The following is a 21,120-nucleotide window of genomic DNA, read 5'->3' as shown; positions in this document are numbered from 1 at the left end:
CAGTGGAAAACAGTATGGCGTTTCCTCAAAAAATTAAAAATGGAACTTCCATTTGACCCAGTGATCCCACTTCTAGAAATATAGCCCAAGAAAACAGAAACCCCAATCAGAAAGGATATATGCACCCCTATGTTCACAGCAGCACAATTTACAATAGCTAAGATTTGGAAACAGCCTTAAGTGCCCATCAGCAGATGAGTGGATTAAAAACTCTGGCACATCTACACAATGGAATACTAAGCTGCTATAAAAAAGGAAGGAACTCTTACCATTTGCAACAGCATGGATGGAGATGGAGAACATTATGCTAAGCAAAATAAGACAGTCAGAGAAAGATAAATATCACATGATCTCTCTCATTTGTGGAATACAATGAACAACGTAAACTGATGAACAAAAATAGAACCAGAGTCATAGAAGCATCGAACAGGCTGTCCAACCTATGAGGAAAGGCGGGAGGTGAGGGGGTAAGAGATCAACCAAAGGACTTGTATGATGCATATGAGCATAACCAATGGACATAGACAAGGGTTTGGGGGGGCATGTGCTGGGGGGTGGAGGCAGCTGGGGAGAGGTCAATGTGAGGAGAAAGGAGACTTATGTAATACATTAAACAATAAAAAATTTAAATTTTAAAAAATAAAAAATATATAATTTTTTTTTAACATTACAGTTCAAGAAATAAGATGATAACTAGATAGAGTTCTTAATCTAGATATTCATGGAGGCTGGCCAGGTAGGCGACAGGGTCCATGCCAGGTGCTGTGACTATGAACAGGATGGACCCTAGGCCTGTCCTCAAGGAGATCCCCATTAGAGGGAGATAGACATCAACCGTGACAGCGGTGTGGTAAGTGTTGTGACAGAGAGTCACCTCATGGGGCACTTGGGCTGGGCCTTAGAGGAACGAGCTGGGAGCCATGAGAAGGGACCAAGGGCAGAAAAGCATGAAGGGCATTGCAGGCCGACAGAGCAGCAAGTGCCCGGCAAGAGGCCAGTGAAGGCCCAGCACGGCGGAATGGCGGGCTCAGAGGCAGGAGGCGAGGAGGGGAGGTGCGAGGGCCTGGCCTCCCAGCTGCAGAGCTGGGTTTTGTCTTGAGGATGATGGGCTACCAGAGGGGGTGAGGCAGGCAATGGTTGGGAAGGGCGACAGAGACCCCACGCTGGCCTGGGAAGGAGGGCTTGGAGGTGTCATGTCCCAGCTCAGCGAGGAGGGCATGCCAGGGCCCAGGCCCCGCCCCCAGCACAGATTGTCTGAGCAGGTTTCTCCGGGGAGATGACACAGGGGAGGGAGGGAAGATGAGAAGGCTTAAGAGAGCCAAATGCCTCCTCGGGGTTGGCGAGACAGGAAGCCTTTTAATGCGTGGGGAGAAGTGATCCTGGGTGGCCCTTCTGCTCCTGCTAATGGAACCCTTCTTCCCAGTGCCACCCCCACCCCCCACCCCGATGGCTCCATTCTCCTGCTCCTGGGGACCATTGGGTGACCTGGACTTCACCACGAGCCTGCCTCGGCTGCTAGATTAATCTGGGTGTTAATCTACCCTTCCAGCTGGGGCCTTGTTTGGGTTTGCTGTGGGGCTCACCGGCCCCCAATGAAAAGTTCTATTTTTTTTTTTTCTCAACAAGCTCTTACCAGAAAGTATAAATAAATAGTACAAAGACAAAACCAAAGGTGCTCACTCTGGTTGAAGTGGGATGGGGGCTCCTCGGGCCGCCCCACGCAAGGGGAGCTCAGCTGAAGGATTTGGAGCCTGGACTTGATCTCCAAAGCCCAGATCAGATATCTGGGGAAGTTATCCGGAGACAGACTTTCAGCCCCTCATTAGAAGGGAAACTAACCCTCAAACCCAGGCAGCTCAGGACAATGGGTGGAAGCCTGAATGGAGAACGTTAGATGGGCCAGTGAGAACTGGATTATTATCACCATTTGCAGATGAGGGACCTGCGGCTCAGAGAGGAGACTCTAACGTGAAGCTAAGGCCGTGGGGTTCCAGAACAAGTCCCTTTCCTGTGCTCCTCTGGTCTCACTGAGTCTCCTGTCGTGGTAGCTCAGACACTGGGTGCCTCAGGGATGCCGTTTCTCTGACTATAAAGTAACAGATGAGCCAGAGCAGGTGCAGGACCCGGCTCTCCCCACTCCAGTCAGCTAGAAGCTGAGGCAGAGTCATGGGTCCTCAATTTGGTATCAGGGGAATGTTTTTCCCTCTCGGCCTGAATAGCAGTTACAGTAGAAATCTGAAGGGAGAAAACAGAGGCGGGGTTGGTTGGGCCACCAGTGCCCAGGGAGAGGTCCCCACATTGGGACCCTAAGGCCCAGCCTCCATAAATAGGGGCCACAGGGATTCCCAGTTCCCTAAAAGCTGCATGACAAATAAGAGGAGGAGGAGGCTGGACAAGGGGCCTGTGTCTTCCAGGCGTAGGACCCTGAGGACTGCAGAGGCGGCTCAGCAGCACAGGGCTCTGTGTCCGCCCCACTCCTGCTCTTGGCAAGGCTTCAGCCAGCATCCTTCCTGGGCCCCTCCCGGGGCCTGCAGCCAGGTGCCAGTCAGCTGATGTGGAGCCCAGCAGGAACCACGGCCCCAGGGCCCTGAGCAAACTCCCAGGCACAGAACGAGGACTGCCACGCACGTGTCCAGACACTGACTGTCCAAAACCCCAACGGATGGACACTTGTTAGGAGGGTGAGTGTGATTTGCTTCTATTTCCCAGAGAAGTGGGCCCTCAGGGGGACTGGGACAGGGTCAAGGTCTCCCAGAGTCAGTGCTAGAGCTGAGCCACCACCTACCGTCCTGGCACCGAGATCAGAATGAGCGAGAGGAGGACATGCATTGCTCACTCATTCATCCATTCACATGTTCAACCATTCCTGGGCTGCTGGGCCCGCGGGGGAAGGAGGCAGACCGGTCCCGCTCTCCGAGGATCACAGCGGGGAAAGGGTCCTTGGCCAGGAAAGCCATCAGAGCAGGGTTCGGGGCAGAGCAGGGAGTGACCTGTGTTTGGCTGGCGTAGTCTGAGAAGGCAGCTCATGGGAAGCAGCTCAAAGATGGGGGACCAAGAAGATGGGGGTGTTCAGGAAATTTCTAATGACTCTGAACGAGATTAAGCGAAGGGAGCAAGCATAGCGGAGGCTCCAGCCCTCCTCTCTGGAGCTGGAGACTAGCAGGACCCTGAAGGCCAGGATTTCCTCCTGGAGGCCGCGAAGAACCCCTCCCCAGCCCCCGCTCCCCCCACCACCACTCACCTCCACCTCCCCTCCCCAACCCTCCCCACCTCCCCCCACCCCCACCTCCCACCCCTCCTACACCCCCGCCCCTCCCCCCCGGAGGAGAGTTCTCAGGGTGGTGCTCTGAGCAGGTGCCGGGAGGAGACGGGAGGAGACGGCACAGGTTCCTGGCACGGCCTCGCGGTGGGCAGCCACAGCAGCCACACAAGCACTAGACAAACTTTGCAAAACTTGCGCGTCGCTGAAAACCTCAGCCCAGGCAGCAGGACTGCGGCGCCAGCCCCGCCCTGGCAGCTCCGCGGGCAGATGCGGTGACCCCGCCGCGGCCGCGTCCCCAGCCGGTGGCTGGGTGTCGGACGGGGCGGGGCGGGGCGGGTCCAGAGTCTGTCCAGAGTCCGATCGCCCCTGCGTGACCGGCCGGTGCGGGAGCTCCGCGGGCGGGTGGGCCTCCTGGCACGTGGGTCCCGGCGGCGGCGGCGGCGGCGGCAGGACGCGGGCACCGGGCGCTGCGGCCGCCCCGCGGCGGGCGGACAGGCCCCGCGGAGGTGAGGCCGGGCGGGCGGAGGCGGGAGCGGGGGCGGGGGCGGCCGGGGAGGCGGCGGCGCGGGCGGCCGGGCGCGGGGGAAGCGGAGCCGCGCGCCGATGGCTTTGTTGGGAGCCGGCGCCCGCGCTGGGGGTCGCGAGTGGAGCTCTGTGTCCGCTGGAGCGCTGACCGCGGGGAAGGTGGACGGACCCCCCGCGAGCGTGTGTCCTCGTATTTGGGAGCGGCTGTGTGCTGGTGAGTGAGAGCGTGCGCCCCTGCAGTGGCGAGAGCTGAACTTGTAGAACTTGTGTGTGTGTGTGTGTGTGTGTGTGTGTGTTTGCGTGTTTGAGTGTGTGTGTGTGTCTATGTTTGTGTGTGTGTGTGTCTCCGTGTGTGTGTCTCCGTGTGTCTCTCTGTGTGTGTCTGTTTGTGTGTGTGTGTATCGCGCTCTGGAGTGGGCGCCGGGGTGGCGGCTGGAGACCATCTAGACCCCCAGAGGCCGGCTCATTCCCGGGCACTCTGGGTGGCCCGCCCCCGCCTGGGCGTCGGTAGGACTTGAGGTGTGTGTGGGGGGGGGGGAGGGAGGGTTGGGGCAGTGGCCTGAAAGGACAGTTAAGCCTCAGTCAGCGGACTGTTAATCTGGCCGGTGGTGCTGTAGGAAGGGTCTGTCTGGGAAAAGGCAGGGCCCTCCCTCCACGCCCCAGCCAGGGCCGCAGGTTTGGGACCCTTGGAGCCAGGTGTAAGGGCCAAGCCCCGCTGTGGACTAGAGCTGCTCCTTTCCCGATCCTTGGGCTCACAGCCTTTTGTTTTGGATCTAGACTGGGATCCTGGGGAGCTCTTGGGGGCCAGGGGGAGGCCTCGGTTAAAGTCTCAGTTATCTCAGGGGGTAGGAGTGCTTGGGAAGGAGATGCTTTGAGCAGACAGGAGCCACCAACGTCCCCTGAGAATCAGAGATCTATGTTCCTGTCCTGCCTTAGCCACTGTGTGACCTGGACAGGCACGTTCCCACTCTGAGCCTCACGGGCTCGCCTACGGAAGGGAAATAACAATGATGGGAGTTTGAGGAGCTGACGTGTGGGTCCAGTCCAGCACCGAGGTCTTGGACAGGCTCACAGCTTGGGGTGGGATCAGTGCTAGAGGGAACTTCGTGAAACCCAAATCCCAACAGTTCTCTCTGGGCTAGACTTCCACAGGACCCAGCCTGAACCGCTCAGCCTGGGCCTCCAGGCCTCCAAGAACTGATCCTTGCCAGCCTCTCCAGCCCCCTCTCCCACCTGACGCTTCTCCTGCCAGTAACTGCATGGAGTCTGCTGCACATACTGGTCAGTTCCTTGCCTCTGGATCACTGTGCATTCTAAGCTCACTGCCTGAAATGCCTTCCTCCGTTCGGCACAGCTTAGATGTCTCCTCCTCTGGGAAGCCCTCCTTGATTCCCCAGCTAGATTGGGTTCTTCTGGGATCTTGCAATCCCGGTGCTGACAGCCCTGCTCTCTCTTGGGCTGTCATGGCCTCTGTCTGTCTCCTTTCCAATGCCCAGGTCTGAGGCCCCCTGGAGGGCAGGAATGGGGGCTTGTTTCTGTGTTGCGAACACCCTGCACAGGGCTGAACTGAACTGAGCAGCGCCTGTCCTCTGCCCCTTCCCCAGCTTCCCCAGTGAAGGCCTTCCACAGTGGAGCTCTCTGTCATTACAAAGAAGGGGAACCCAGAATCAGGTCATCCGAGTGGGTGGCACAGGATATCAGAACAGGGTGTCCTGGGGCGGCACTACGGGACCAGAGTAAACAGGCTGAAAACTTGGATTTCATCGGAAGGCCATAGGGAGCCATGGGAGGTTTGTGAGCAGGGGGAGATTCGTGGTCAGAGCACATTTCAGGAAGCGCTCCGGCTGCAGGGTGGAGAGTGGGTTGAGCAGGGCTAAGTGCATGGAGGTCAGGGCATGTGTGATATTGTTACCAGAATCGCCCAGGCGTTGTTTCAACTATGAGCCCTTACCCCCTAGTTTAAACACTTCCCTGACCCCTCAGATGCTTTTGCTGAGGAATTTGAGGACATTTAGGACTCACCCCGCCCCCCCCTTTAGGGAGCCAGGGGACCAGTGAGTGATGGGTCACATCTCAGCTCTGCCCCCAACTTGCTGGGTGACCTTGGGACAAGTCCTACTTCGCCAGCCTCTAAAAGGAGGCTGGAACGGGTGAGGCCCTGTGCTGAGCATTGGTGCGTGGGGAGGCCCTGGCATGGACGGGTTGTCACTTTTCTCTCTTTCCTGCCCTGGGCTGTCGTGAAGCCTGGCTGCATGGGTTGGAGGCTCATAAATGGCTGCCGATGATCCTTACCTCTTCAAATGCTAGGTTGCTATGAGGATTCTTAAGATGGTGGCCAAGGAAGGCCTTTGTAAGCTGCAATGCACAGGGAAGACGTGTGATACTCAAAGACTGAGATGCATTTTGAAGGCAATAACAGAAAATAGGTGCAATAGCAAGGAATCACTTTTTTTTAAATAATAGTATATATTGTTGATTTTTCACAGAGGGAAAGAGAGAGGGATAGAGAGTTAGAAACATCGATGAGAGAGAGAAAATCATCAATCAGCTGCCTCTTGCACACCCCCCACTGGGGATGTGCCTGCAACCAAGGTACATGCCCTTGTCCTGAATCGAACCCAGGACCTTTCAGTCCGCAGGCCGATGCTCTATCCACTGATCCAAACCGGTCCTGGCGCAAGGGATCACTTTTTAACAATTGCTCACTAGGAGTAATTTATAAATGTCCCTCCACCAACCCTGTGAGGGAGGAATTATCATCCCCATTTTGCAAATGAGCACATAGGGGCTCGGGAAACAAGGTCACAAAGACAAAAAGCTGGGGCTCCTGCCGACCTGCCCCAGCTTACAGCTCCCCATTCAGGACTGAAGCCCCACCTACATGCAGCCTGGTCCTCCGGCTTTCAGGCTGAAGGAAGTCTGAATCCTGCCCGAAAGCCTGTCTCTAGGTCTTGCTGTGGCCTGATGACCCAGTTGCTGATCATCTAATGCCGGTTCAGGCCTGCCCACAGGACTGGGGAAGCCTGGCTGGTCTGGTGAGAGGAGATAGAGGTGCCCCGAATGAAATCTTTCCTCTGCCTGAACTGCCTTCTGTGGACCTGTCCAGTGTGCCCCTTGGCCTACATCTTCCTCTTGGGCCGCCTGTGTGTCCTCAGGCCTGGCCCCCCCAGATGCCCAGGCCGGACGGTGGGGAGGCCGGTGTGGGGGCCCATCCTGACCTCTGAACTCATCCTAGAGGTCAGATGCAGGACTTGGCCAGGCCAGGCCTGCTTTCTCTCTATGTCCACATCACCCAACACAGGTTGGGCTAAAAGAGATGCCAGTGAGTGTCCGGGAAATGAATGACCAGGTGAGAGTGGGCGTGTAGCGGAAGAGGAGGGCCTTGCTCCATGGAGAGCGACAGTTGGTTCCTGAGCAGAGGAGTTCCTCCACTCCCCGCCTCAGCATGTCTTAGCCCTGAGTCATTTCTGCTTCAGGATGAATAACTAGAGTTTCTGCTGCGAGAGTGGGCAGCCTGGGCCCCTTTGGGCAACTACTTCCTCCTTGGCCCTCTACCCTGGTTCCCTGCCACTGCTGTTGTATTGACAATGACTCTGCCGGGCACTGGAGCGTGGGAGAAGGGCCTCCCTCAGACTTCTTGGGACCCACATGACCCTCCCCTCTCCCCTTGAGTTGGGGGAGTCTCCCCGCTCCTAACCACCTCCCACGTGGCACTGTCTCTACAAAAGTCAACTCAGACCATGTCCTTCCCTGCTTAAGCCCTGTCATGGCTTCCCATTGTCCTCAGGATAGAGGCCAAGTTCTTCAGCCTGGCATTCCATGTGAGTCCTGCAGCCCTCCCCCTCACACATACGCATTCTGTGCCACCTGTCCCTCCACTCCAGCCTCACATGACCCCTGGTTTTATGCCAACAGTCCACACTATCACACCACGGAGTCTTTTTACCTGCTCTTCCTTCTGCCTTTGATGCTCTCCTACGTCTCTATCCACCTAACAAACTCCTAATCATCTATCAGGACCCAGCTCACCAGCTGGGACCTCCTCTGGAAGCTCTTCCTGGCCACCTTACCAGGCTGGTTAGGGGCTCTATGAGCTCCATGGCCCCTGGGATTCCTTTGGCTATGGCTTGATTACCCAAGTAGCCTTCATCCATGTCTGTGGCTTTCTCCCCATTCAGACTGGAGCTCTTCAAGGGCTTGACTGACTCTGGTCTGCGTCTGGATTTGCAGGGTCCCCCTGAGGTCAGGCACGTGGGGGCACTGGCAGGTGTTTGCTGAGACTTTGGCTCCTGGGAAAATGATTTACGATTATGTTATTCTGAGTGTCCAGACTCCTGTGGTTCTGAGAATCTCAGAATTAAGGAAACATTTAGCATTTACTCCAAGAACCAGAGACTCTTGCAATTGGACTGTAAGTACCAATGAACCCAGAATCCTGGAAGCACTCAGAATGAGACAGTCTCAGCATCACAGACTCACTTGTATCCCATTCTACAGCTTTGTCCCTTTTTCTACTTTGGATCCTCCATTCTCTCTTTTTTCTTCCAACCTGGACTCTTTCTGCTTCTCTTCATACCTGATTACAGGCCTTCCCAGGAACTTTCCCTGACTGTCCTGACCATGGTCCTCTGCTGGATCACCTAGGAGGGGCCCCTGCTGAGAAGTGTTTCGTGTCTGTGCCATGACAGGAGGCGCAGCCTCACAGCAGGACAGGGCATGAATTTCAAGCCCCATGGAGCACCCACCTGTCATTCCTCATGAGCTGTCTTGTGTAGTGGTGACTGTCCCCAGTTGACCACTGAAGAACACAAGGCTCAGAGAGGGGAACCAATTTGACCGAGATTGCACAGCATGGGCAGTTCCAAGTTGGAGGCTGCACCCAGGGTTCTTGCCTCTTGAGTCCGGCTGGAGGCATCTGGATTGTGACATTCTGATGAGAAGTCCATGGCCTGGTGGTTCTGAACTAGTTCCGTTTAGCAGTGCATCTCTATTGCCTTGTGCTGGGTGGGGCTGGGCTGGACCGTGCCAGGCCAGGGGTAGTAGGACAGGTAGTTTGGAGTCCTGACCTGGGGTGAGGGTGGAGGTCCTCACCTCCACACTGAAAATACTAGAATTAGAACTCCAGACCTTGAGTAAGGCCCTTACTCTTAAGGAGTCTCAGTTACATTATCTGAGGTGGGAGGACCAGAAGGGCTGATCTGAAACCCACACACTCAGATGCTCTGAGCTCAACCCCAACATATGGCTCTCACAGCCAAGATCCTGAGGGCTCTTGGAGTGCCTCCAAAGGGGCTGCAGAGCACAAGGGCTTCCTGGAAAGGCTGCAAGGTTTTACTTTGCAACACACCTATCGATAACATCTGAGGTTACCCCCTCAGCTATTTCCCCAGATGAGCCCAGTAAGTGCTTGTGGTGTAGAAAGCATCCAGGCAAGGCTGGGGCCCACTGGCCTTCAGCTCTGTGGATGAGATTTGGGAGGGGACAGAGGTGACTTCCAAGATGCTCCTTGTCTTTGAACTCATCCTTGTCTTTTAACCCAGGGATGACTAACATTTCCCCAAATATACTGTGTGATCTACTGCCCTGGTTTTTGCTCACTCTGCTTTTCTCTCTTCGCTCACCTGACCCCTTCCAAAGTTCAGGTCAGGTGTCCTCTCTTCCAGGAAGCCTTCCTTGACCACCTCCCCATTCCCATTAGGGGTCCTCTTGTCTGCTTTAGCCCTATTGCCTCTGTTTTCTTCAGCCCCGATCACCCTGAGTCGTCATTACCTATTTCTGGGTCTTCTCCCATGTGCTACCTACCCCTTCCTTGCCAACCTTGACAGTGACCCACCGTGGAATCCCCAGAGCTCTATATCAGGGCCAGGCATCAATATGACAATCTCTGAGAAAGGGTGAGTGAGTAAAGAAATGTGGTTGGATCAAGTTCCTGCTGGGGGCCTCCAAGGGTGGCCTTCAGTGTGGGAAACTTGATCTGTGACCTTGCTACTGTGCCCCAAATTCCTGTGGGTTTCCTGCCCCTCTTGTCTTCCTTAAATACTGTTCTTAGATGGCCAGCGATTGAGACTTAAGTTGGGAGAGGAGACTTGTCCGAGAAGGACAGAGCTGGGATTTTCCACCTGCCTGGGGCCCTCCCCTGTCCCTCGATGATATTCTACGTCCAGGTCTTCTGCTTCCCTTCACAGAAGAAGCAGGTGGCAGAGGTTTCCAGAATGGTGATGGTCACAATCCCCTTCCAGTCTGGACAGGGCCAGCTAGGTGGGTGGGTGAGCGGGTACATTCCAGAGCCACCCTAGTGGAAGAGCTGGAATGTCTTCTAACCACCCTGGAAATTCCTCAGCTGGCCTGGGAACTGCCCAGCCCTTTCTCCCAGCCTTGGACACACTGGCCTGGGACCCAGGGTGGGATAGAGGCAGAGCCACGTCAGTGGGGCAGGTATTCCACATGTTTGGCTTGGCACTTTCTGGCCTTAGTGTTGTTGTTTTTAACCTGTGAGATATGTGCAATAACCATCATGGCTGCTTCACACCTAGAAAGTACCAGGAACAGTAGATCCTGGGCCCTGCCTGTAGGGCATTCCCTGTGGCAGAGAACCGACCAGGAAAGCAGAGCCATGGGGCTCACCGAGGGCTAGTGAGGGAGCTTCCTGGAGGGGAGAGCCTAGGCCGCGGAGGGAAGGAGGTGGTGGTCAGGGGCACAGCTCCTCGAGTCAGACAGACCAGGCTGCTCTGCCGTCTGCCAGCTTTGTGACCTTGGAGGGGTTGTTTTGCTTCTCTAAGCTCCTCGGGATTAAATGAGAAGGGATCTGTGAAGACACCAAAGATGGAACTTGGCAGAGAAAGCACTCCTCTCTTGTGATGATATTACTGTTGGAAGTTGAGCGATGGTGATCCTGAGCAAAGAGAGACCATGAAACTGCTCCTGCTGCGCTTGGCACAGGAAGGGGAGGGTGGTGGCAGAGAGGGTGGGCTGTCTGGAGCAGTGGTAGGTCACCAATCTTTCGGACCACAGGACCATCAGTGGTCTGTGGACCACCAGTTGGTGATCGCTGGTCTAGAGGGATGGCAGGGCCTGAGTGTCAGGCTCAGGGGCTTGGACAATAGTCAGGGTAATGGGGAGCCATGGAAAGGTCCTGAGCTCCACGGTACATGGTCAGGTTCATGTTCTAAGAAGACCTGTGACTGTCATACAAAAGGTGGACAGGAGGGCAGCAGTAGCGGCAGGGGGACCAGAGAGGGGGCTGGTACCATGTGGAGGAGACATGCAGGCCTAAGGCCACGAGGTGGGGGAAAGTGCCATCCCTGAGTCACTCCTCCGGCTAAACTGACAGGAGTTGGTGAGTGATGCTTTTCACATGGGTGGGACAGAGAGAGGCTGTCAAGGGCATATTAGAGGTTTGAAGCCCGGAAAGATGGATGGTGGAAACCCTTCTCAGAAACCGGAGGGTGGTTTTGAGAAAGAGCTGTGTGCTCCACCTTACTCTGCTGAGTGGAGGCCTCTCCTGAGGAGAAGACGGGTGTGACGCTGGGCGGAGTCGGTGAAAAGGTGAAGTTCTTTCATCTTGTCACTAGACTCCAGAGCAGACTGGCACAGAACTACCTGCCCACCGGCCCAGGTCAGCCTGAGGATCCTGGGGCAAGGCCCGCTAGGAGCACAGTGCCCAGGGCTATTTCCCAGTGCCTTTACTCCGTCCGTTCCTGCAGCCGCCCGTCTCCTCCCTCCGCTTTCCGCCATGCTCACGCTGCACCCCAGCCTGGGGACCTGGCCTCCGTTATCTTGAACCCCACTCCCCCGCTGTGGAGAAAGGAAGGCGACAGAAAAGGGATGTTCTTTTCTTCCTGTGATGTGTCTGCGATTTTGATGGATGCTGGGACCTGTCCACACAGAGGTCACCACACCCGCACTGCAGCCCTGTGCCTGGCGTGTGTGAGGGGCTCCCGGGCAAGACAGAAACCAGGGCCAGAGCCCAGAAGGCCTGGCTTCTGATCTTGTCTGCGCCGCTGACTTACTGTGAGGCCCCACGTCTCAGTTTCTTCTGTCAAATGGGAGTTTGGCACCCTGATCTCTAAAGGCTATTTCAGGCCCTGACTAGGACTGTGTGTGTGCACTTCGTGTCTGTCTCAGTGTGGTTGTGTGCATCTCTGTGTAGCTGTGTAACTAGGTGTGTCCATGCCTGTGAATGTTCACAACATGAGGAATGATTAGAGGGAAAAAGGATATTCCAGATAGAGACTCAGCTTGGGCAAAACCGGGCTGGCTGAAGTCCTATCAAGTGTATACCAGGCAGGGAGCTTGGTAACTGTTTCCTGTTGTGGGGCTGACACACAGAATCAAAATCAAGGGAAGGGGTATTTGAGGCTCAGCTCAGCTCTGCAGGACATGGGGAGACCTCCTCTGGCAGAGCCACCTTTCTGGGAAAGGGGGCTCCTGGGGAAGGAGCTGGGAACAGCCATCCCTGGAGCCTGTAAGCTGAGGGTGGGTGGCTGGGGGGCAGAGGAGACCCCTCCTGGGACCAGCACACCAGGCCGCCTCTCTGCCTCTCTCAGGCCAAGGCCGGAGCAGAGCAGGTGGCCCCGGGAGGGCTTGGCCTGGCTGGCTTCCTGTGATCCAGAGCCCACACTGTCTCCACCTCCCTGTGTCTCAGGAGCTCACAACACTGCCTACCCTGAGAAATGCTGGAAGCTGGGTGCGGCCCCAGGCGGGGGACCTGTTTTTCCTGTTTCCTGCAGAGTTCCCTGCAGCCCTGTCCAAGCCTGTGCATTCATGAGTGAGGAACCTGAGCGGGCACCGAGCATCCTGACAACCAGAGCAGGGGCCGGTCAGGTACGGACGTGCGCGGGCGGGGTCCGCTGGTGAGGAGGCTGGGGCAGGTGCGTGCATGTGTGTGTGTACACTGAACCGGAGGGAGGTCAAGGGGATCCCTGCCCTGCTCCCTCTTCCCAGGCTGTGATAAATGAAGGCTTTGGAGCCAGACAGCCCTGGGTAACAAGCCCAGTTTTTCCAATTCCTGGCAGTGTGACCTTGCACAAAGAGCTCGAAGGCAGCATCTGCCGAGGAATGAGGGTGGGGGATAAAACTGGGTTGCTATGTGGAAGCTGCTCATCCCAGGCTTGACCCCTACAAAGTGAGGGGATGGGGCTCCAGGATCAGGAGCTCCTGACCCAGGATCTGAGCCAGAGGTGGGTGAAATAAAAGAACGTGGCTAGCTCAGACAGCTGACCCATCTCCAGAATATCTGGGTCCAGTTACCCGCCCTCTGTCCAGAGAAGGGTAGGGCCTTCTCTGCGCCTCTTGAAAGAGAGACAGTCCAGGAAGCTTAGGTGGGCTGGGCCCCAGGAGCGCTGGGGTGACTCCTGGCCACCGAGGGTCAGCAGTGAGAAGTCTTTCAGTGCCATTGTCCTCTGGGAGGCTCTCAGAGGAACGAGGGAAAGGAGAGCCACTGTCATAAAGCTCATCCTCCTTTGGGGTCCCATAGCCTTTTGTGCTTGATTCATTCATTCACTCATTCATTCATTCTCTCGTTCATTATCTCATTCATGTTATACCTGCTTTAAATCAGACCTCTTGTTGGCTAGGGACAGAGAAAAGAATCAGGTAGTCCCAGTCCTCTGGGACTACCTGGAATGTGTTGGGGTAGAAGGTGGATGGACTTACGAACAGGGTCTGAGGAATCCCTGGGGGTTGTGTTAAGAGGACAGCTTCGGAGATGAGGTGACATTTGAAGAGAACCTTGCGGGATAGGCAGGATGGAGTGCAATGTGGGTGGGTTTCCAGACAGAAGGCACAGCGTGCACAAAGGCAAGGAAGCCTGGTAGGACACGTGCACGGCTCATTGCTCCCTCCAGACCAGGGGCTCTTTAGGGCAGGGCCAGCCAGACCTGGACACGGAGGGGCTGGTGAGTGGTGTGAGACAAAGTTAGGCAGAAGCCAGTCCCAAGGGAGCAGGGAGTGAGGCCCCCAGGGCATCGGAGGTCAGAAAAGAGAAAAGATGGGGCTGGGGACCTGGCTATCTCCATAAGCAAAGGCTGGGGAGGCAGGAAAGATGTAGTCACAGGCTGGAGAGCCAGCCTGTGGAGGGAGAGGGTGGGCAGAGTCAGTCTGGACGGGGGCCATGGCAATGGAATCCCCAGCCGGCTGGGAGGGAGGAGGCCAGGATATCGTAGAGCAGGTGGAAAGGGCAGCTCCCTAGGTTCCCTGGAAACTTAAGGAAGTCTCCACCCCTCTGGTTAGTGTCAGAGATTCCACCACAAGTGATTAGCAAGAGCATTGTGCAGAGCAATGGGAAGTTGGCCCGACTCTGAGGAGACACCTGCCTGGGGGCTGGACCTAAAGCAGCAGGCAGGGGTGGGACTGGGTGTCATGGAGGGGCTGCTCTCCCTGTCTCCAGTGGGAAGAGGACCTCATGAGGGAGTTTTTATTGCCGCAGTTCTCCAAGGCCAGGGAATTTAGCCCGAGAGAGGTCTGAGTCTCAGGAGGGCAGGAAATGCCTAATGTCACTGAGGTTCTGTGGCAGGGCTGGACACCCAACCTGGTGGCCCTTCTATAGGTCCTCAGCCTCATACTTGGCCTCCACACTCCTCCTGCAGCTTCTGCGAACCAGCAACTCCCAGCCCATCCCCCAAAGTGTCAGATCTGACGGCCCCAGCCTTCGCCCATGCCCACATCCCACCATACCCCTTCAGGGCTCCCCACACTTACAATGTCTGACACTGAATCCCTCCTCTCCCCTCTCCTGCTCCTCCTCCCAACCCCTGAGCCGGGCCTCTTGTCTGCCTCTCTCTCCTCCCCAACTCCATCCAGACTTCCTCTGGGCCAGTCTCTCCAGCCTTCCTCCCAAACAGCTCTCAGGTCTCTCCCCTCAGAGGTGCCAGGCCTGGCCCTCGCTTTGGACTCATCATCATCCCCTGGCCCACCACACTCACCTGCCTTCAGTCCAGACCTGTTGCTCCTCCACCAGGCCTGAGAGAGCATCCCAAAGATTTCAAGAGAAGGCCACATCTGAGCTGAGCCTTGAAGCTCATAACATCACAGCATACCTACTGTGTGCCGGGCATTGCTCCAAACATTTTATCCCGATTACTCACTTCATCCTCACAGCAGTTCTGTGATACAGGTTCCGACAATCACCCCATTTTCTAGAGGTGGAATTAGGAGGTCTGACTCCAGAGGCCAGGGTCTTCGTAATCACTGGGGCTTGCTGCTCTGAAGGATAAAGAGTTGTCATTTCAACAGGCAGATATGAAAGGTGTGCGTGGATTCCTGGTTGAGGGAGCAACATGAACTAAAGCCGAGAGAGGAGATGTGTTGGGCACATTCAGGAAACCGCAGGTCACAGAGGATGGTTGGGGCTGGTGAGATCGGCAGAGGCTTCCTCCTGACAGCAGGCAGGAGCCATGGAGGGCTTCAAGCAGGGGAATGACTCTGTCTTTTACAAAGACCCCTCTGGATTGGGGAGGACTGAGGCTGGAGGCGGAGAGGCTGATGCAGTGGCTCCGACAGCAAGGGTGGAGGAGACATTAGGTTGCTTGGAGCAGGGATGGGAGGCAGGAAATGCTTTAATGCCAGGTCCTGAGTCCTGGCCCCGGGCAAGAGGGATCCCAGCAGGTTAGCCCTTCCAGAGCCCCTCCATCCCAGCTCTCGCTCAGCCTGGTCCACATATGCTTCTCCCTGCCTCCTCACCCTGGACCTGCTCTGGCTCCTTGGGAAGGAACCTATGACCGTGGGAGGGAGGTCACCATACAGGCTCCCTTCCTCCTGGTTGCACCTTTGCTGACAACAGGAGACAGAAAAGATCTGGGGTGGTGGGTAGTGGAACATTGGGGAATAAGGGAGACTGAGGCACCTATGGGTCCCTCAGCCCCCCTAACCTCAATGTCAAGGGCCTTGAACTGCCGCTGAGAGGCCAGGCTGGGCATGAAGCTTAGGGTCTAAAGGAGTGGATATCGCTGGCCTGACAGAATCCCCAAGTTCCAGCCTCTCAGGACCCCAGCTTCCAACATGAAGGGGATTGTACAGCCCCAGGTTATCAGGGTAGAAAGGACTCACACATTATCTGCCTTCTGTGTGCTCCCAGACACACCCACAGGCAGGACACGAGCCCTCCTGAAGACTCAGCTTGCACAACCCCATCGCGGAGAGTTCCTATCTCCCTCTGACAGCACCTTCCTATTCCTAGGAATTGTAGCCTGTGGCCTTGGCCAAAGAACTTGAATGATTTGTGTCTCAGCCCCTTTATTGGGCATGATAACCTGGCTCCCAGAAGCATGTTGTAAGAATAGAATGAGGTGACATTTAAAAAGCATAAATAGTAATACGGTTTGAAAGAGTCAGCCCCCTCTGCCCTTTCACAGTTAGAAAATTATTCTTTTAAAAAATATATATGTTTTTATTGATTTTTAGAGAGAGGAAGGGAGGGGGAGAGAGATAGAAACATCAATGATGAGAGAGGATCATCAGTCAGCTGCCTCCTGCACACCCCCTACTGGGCATCATCATGACAACCTGGGCATGTGCCCTGACCCGGGAATTGAGCTGCTGACCTCTTGGTTCATGGATTGACGCTCAACCACTGAGCAACACTGGCTGGGCTAGAAAGTTATTCTTTGTGTTTGTCCCAAACTGTCCACCAGGGACCCCTGCTGGGATTTCCAGCCTGCCTTCTGGGACCTTTGGGCATATCATCACCCTCCAGACTGGGATATCTGCCTCCTGCCTCCCAGATGAGCGAGAGATCTTATTGGTCACATTGGTAGGGGTGAGGAGAGGAGGAAGGTGGGTAACTTGTTCTCCAGGTGCTCACTGGGCAGTCAGGCCCTGTGGGTGTGTTATACACCCACTAGGGACAAGGTAGGGGAACCTCAAGATAGTGGTTGAGTGGAAGAAGAGCTGGGTGAGCCTGGAGGAAGCTGAACTTGACCCACAAATGAAGTCCCCAGCTGTCCCCACTCCCATTTCCACCCCAGACTTCTCTGGAATCTTCAGGAGGGTCACTGTCCCATCTGGTAGACTCACACGCCAGAGAGCTGCACTACTGGTTACAGATGCAGAAAGTGCCAGAATGTAAAAGTATCTAAAATGATATAAAATTAAAAAATATTTGCTGAGAGAATGAATAAGTGACTGAAGAGGGAGACCCTTGGGAATACTTCCTCAATACCAAAATACGAGGCACAGGGCCAGAACCTCCGTAGGGAGCCAAAGAATAAGCTAAAGGAAAGAATGTTCTAACGCCCCCAGGAAGGTATGGGCTGCCCCTTGGCCAGAACACTTCAGAAGGCAGTGGCCCTGGGTGTGTGATGGAGCCCAAAGGCCTCAAGGGCCCCGTCCATGAATCGGAAATTACACCCTCTCGAATCCTCAGATTCTAGAGTTCAGAACCCCAGACCTAGAATTCTGTGCTCCCGAGGTTCTAGAATAGAGTTGCCAAACTTTGTTCTTGTAAAGGGCCTGATGGTAAATATTTTCTTTGTTGCAACTGTCCAGTTCTTTGTAAACAGATGGGTACACTATATCCCAATAAAGCTTTACTGGGCTGGATTTGACCTTTAGTGTGTAGCTTGCCTACCTCTGTTCTAAAGTTTTAGGATTGTCTGACCCTGCTATTTATGGACCTCATGCATTCTCATGCATTTTTGAGGGTTCCGAGTTCCTGGGCCCTCTGGGTCCAGGGAGCCAGGTCCGAAGGCCTTGAACGTGGTTGGGCAGATCTTAACCAAAGGAATCTGCTCCTATTCCTGCGTCAGGCCGGTGTGTCAGGCCTCTTGGATGAGCCCTGGCTCACACCCTGATGGCTGTTTTCTCCTCCTCCCTCCCCGTTTCCTGCAGGGCCATGGCCGCAGCCCCGGGCCTCTGGAACAGCTCCATCAATGACACGTGGGATGGGGATGAACTGGGCTACAAGTGCCGCTTCAACGAGGACTTCAAGTACGTGCTGCTGCCCGTGTCCTACGGCGTGGTGTGCGTGCTGGGGCTGTGCCTGAACGTGGCGGTGCTCTACATCTTCCTCTGCCGCCTCAAGACCTGGAACGCCTCCACCACCTACATGTTCCACCTGGCCGTGTCGGACGCGCTGTACGCGGCCTCCCTGCCGCTGCTGGTCTACTACTACGCCCGCGGCGACCACTGGCCCTTCAGCACGGTGCTCTGCAAGCTGGTGCGCTTCCTCTTCTACACCAACCTGTACTGCAGCATCCTCTTCCTGACCTGCATCAGCGTGCACCGCTGCCTGGGCGTGCTGCGCCCGCTGCTGTCACTGCGCTGGGGCCGGGCCCGCTACGCGCGGCGGGTGGCGGCCGGCGTGTGGGCGCTGGTGCTGGCCTGCCAGGCGCCCGTGCTCTACTTCGTCACCACCAGCGCGCGCGGCAGCCGCATCACCTGCCACGACACCTCGGCCCCGAGCCTGTTCGGCCACTTCCTGGTCTACACCTCCGTGATGCTGGGCCTGCTCTTCGCCGCGCCCTTCGCCACCATCCTGGTGTGCTACGTGCTCATGGCGCGCCGGCTGCTGCGGCCGGCCTACGGCACCGCGGGCGGCCTGCCGCGCGCCAAGCGCAAGTCGGTGCGCACCATCGCCGTGGTCCTGGCCGTGTTCGCCATCTGCTTCCTGCCCTTCCACGTCACCCGGACCCTCTACTACTCCTTCCGCTCGCTGGACCTCAGCTGCCACACCCTCAACGCCATCAACATGGCCTACAAGATCACCCGGCCGCTGGCCAGTGCCAACAGCTGCCTGGACCCCGTGCTCTACTTCCTGGCCGGGCAGAGGCTTGTGCGCTTCGCCCGGGACGCCAAGACGCCCACAAACCCCGCGCCCACTGCCCAGGCCAGCCGCCGGCTGGACCTGTGCAGATTTCGCAGAACGGACACCAGGGCAGAAGCGGGGTCGGCCAGCAGTGAGAACTCCAGCAGGGAGTCCCCGCTGGCGGGTGGGGGGGACACGAAGGACATCAGGCTGTGAGGCCCAAACCTCTCCCACCGGCCAGGGCAAGCTTGTACTGGGAGGCATCGGTAGGAGCTGTGACTTGTTCAAATGAGGTGATCTCCCCAGATACAGATCATCATGACTCATGCTGGATGGTCCAGGGAGCTGTGACCCCAACACTCTATCGCTTGGCAGGGGCTCCGGACACTCTGTGGTCCAGCGAGCTCAACAGTGCCTCACAGCCCCGTCCCCGTTTGTATGTGTCAACTGGGGAATAAGGTTTCAAGAAGGCAAGGGTTCAGGGCCTGACTCACCCACAAAAATAGCTGGCCGTGCCTGCCAAGGGACCTAGGCAAGAGCAAGTCAAACAGAGAAACAGGCCAAGAGAGGAAAGTGACTTACCCACGTCACACAGAGGATCCGGGCCTGAGCGGCCTGGGAGGGGTGGGGTCCCAGGCTGATGAGAAGACCCTGGTTGCAGCCAGTGCTGAGCCAGAGCTTCCCACAGGGGAACTGGGGCAGGTCTGGGTGCCACAGTGGACTAAGCAATGAGAAGCACCCCCAGCCCAAGAGATGAACATCTGGAAACTGATTCATAAAACCATCTGGAGGCTCCCATGGGCTGGGAGCCAGTTTGAGGCTGTAACTTGTACTAAAAGTGTTGTTGTCTGCTGTGCTTGTGGCCTATTGTGTGGTTGGAGGATGGGGATGCAGCCTGAGAAGCTCTCACCAAGCACATGAGGTTCCTTTCTCCAACCTGTTCTCATCAGCCACTGCCTTCCCACTAGCTGCCCCAGTGGTGGTCTCATATCAGCTGTCCCCTCTCTAGACCCCAGGTCAGCCCCCACCTTAAAGCTAACTGGCTTTTGTACCTAGTTCTGCTGGCACAGAGAGGAGTCAGGTGGGGTCCCTGTCCTTGGGATCCCCCAGTTTAGGACTTAATGGCAATCATGTACCGGTAATGTTAAAACATTTAACTGGCCCTCCAGGTAGGTGAAGGGAACCCCTTATTTGTAGCATTGCCAATTACCGTGGTGCAAACACTGCTACAATGGCCAATTTCAGACTACCAATATAATGCCAACCTATCTGCAGAATTGCTGAGAATTTAACAATTGGCTCTTGCAAACAGTACAAGTTGCTCCAACACATCATAGGGGAATGTTGAATGATTGGGGCTGTGGACTCCCAAGCTATAGTTTCTGGGGGAAAGCAGTTCATTGGGAACATCCAAGTTCAGGGTGCATCCTGGGCAAAGACGTGGGGCCAGGAGAGCAGGGTGTGCAGGAACTGGAGGCAGGCTGGGCAGCTGGTGCCCAGGCTAAAAGCAGGAATGAGGTGGGGGCTGGGTCACAAGGAGGTCAAGTCAGGGCTCCCTCCTTGCCCTGATCATGTGGTTCCCTGAGCACTGAGTAGTGTGGGAGAGACTCACTCCTCTCCCATCCGGTCCTCTGCCTTCGTGGGAAATCCAGCTACATGGCAAAATGGTTGGTGTTCCAGGTGGATTAGGGCTTAGTGTGGGGGAGATGGGTCTCACCTGTGACAGGTTCTGGGTCCAGCCAGGATCGCCCTGGAGATTTGTGGAGCTCAGCTGGACAGGGACCACTAGCCTTTGGGCAGGGACAGGGCAAAACCGACAGGCCTCACAGTTAACCTCAAGGATAAGGACTCACCCCTCTTCCTAAGGGCCCACTCTACCTGAGATAAGGCTCTTTCCTCGTCTCCCTTTCCCAGCCTCCTGTGACTTCTCCACCCTTCCCACACCGCCTTGGCAAAAACGGGGCACCCCCAAGGGTTGCTCTATTTAGAGACTAGCTTCTCAGCTCCCCATGTGATAGGGACCCATCACAAGCCATGACCCAAATGATGACTCTGCATGGTGCAATGTGGTGACCTGCCCAAAATAGAGCAAAGGCTTAACCTCCCACATTCTAGGTCTTATACTTCTGTTAATGTAACCTGTGTCCCTGAGAACTTGTTCATGACTGCCTCTCTCAGGCTGTCTTTGTGCCTTTCCTGTAGGTCTGAGTCTGTCTCTTTCCTACTGGCTGCTATTCAGGCCTAACCCCACCCCAGTGTATAGGGACATCCTGCCCAGGTAAGAGGCTGTGCTGGCCAGGAGTGTAATGTTGGGCTCTGGCTCCCTTAGCCCTTTTTAGATCCAGAATCAGGGGTTATATACCATGGTTTTGGGGACTCTTGAGAGTTCATCAGTGGTTGGGGTGGGACTGTGGACACCGTGGGCCCGAGGTCCCTTAGTCCCCATTCTTTTCATATCTTGCCCACCGACCCCTTTAGCAGCTGCCCTGGAGACCCTGAAAACCCAGGACACCACAGCACATGGAGACATCACTATGGCCCAGCCCTGTGGTCAGCAAATTGCGGCTCGCAAGCCACATGCTGCTCTTTGGCC

General features: G+C 56.0%; 2 protein-coding genes across 9 annotated transcripts in view; both read left to right on the top strand.

Moving 5' to 3' along the window:
- Positions 1-21,120, top strand: part of P2RY6 (pyrimidinergic receptor P2Y6) — an 89,476-nt gene that overhangs the window by 7,297 nt on the left and 61,059 nt on the right. The gene's annotated exons all lie outside the window — the stretch shown is intronic.
- P2RY2 (purinergic receptor P2Y2) lies at positions 1,861-19,380 on the top strand. 8 transcript variants are annotated; one of them, XM_084894716.1, is made up of 3 exons: positions 1,861-2,681; positions 12,517-12,610; positions 17,612-19,380. In XM_084894716.1, exon 3 carries the CDS (start codon positions 17,616-17,618, stop codon positions 18,741-18,743), a length of 1,128 nt encoding a protein of 375 aa, XP_084750842.1. In that variant the 5' UTR covers positions 1,861-2,681; positions 12,517-12,610; positions 17,612-17,615; the 3' UTR covers positions 18,744-19,380. The 8 variants fall into 8 exon arrangements, with proteins under 8 accessions (XP_084750842.1, XP_084750839.1, XP_084750843.1 ...); XM_084894713.1 differs by having other exon boundaries at positions 12,432-12,610; XM_084894714.1 differs by lacking the exon at positions 1,861-2,681 and adding an exon at positions 3,396-3,768.

The sequence above is a fragment of the Pipistrellus hanaki genome (assembly GCF_964339955.1).
Source record: "Pipistrellus hanaki genome assembly, chromosome: 9".
Taxonomy (NCBI): Eukaryota; Metazoa; Chordata; class Mammalia; order Chiroptera; family Vespertilionidae; genus Pipistrellus; species Pipistrellus hanaki.
The sequence above is the reverse complement of the archived record's forward strand: the minus strand, read 5'-3'. Positions and strand labels throughout refer to the sequence as shown.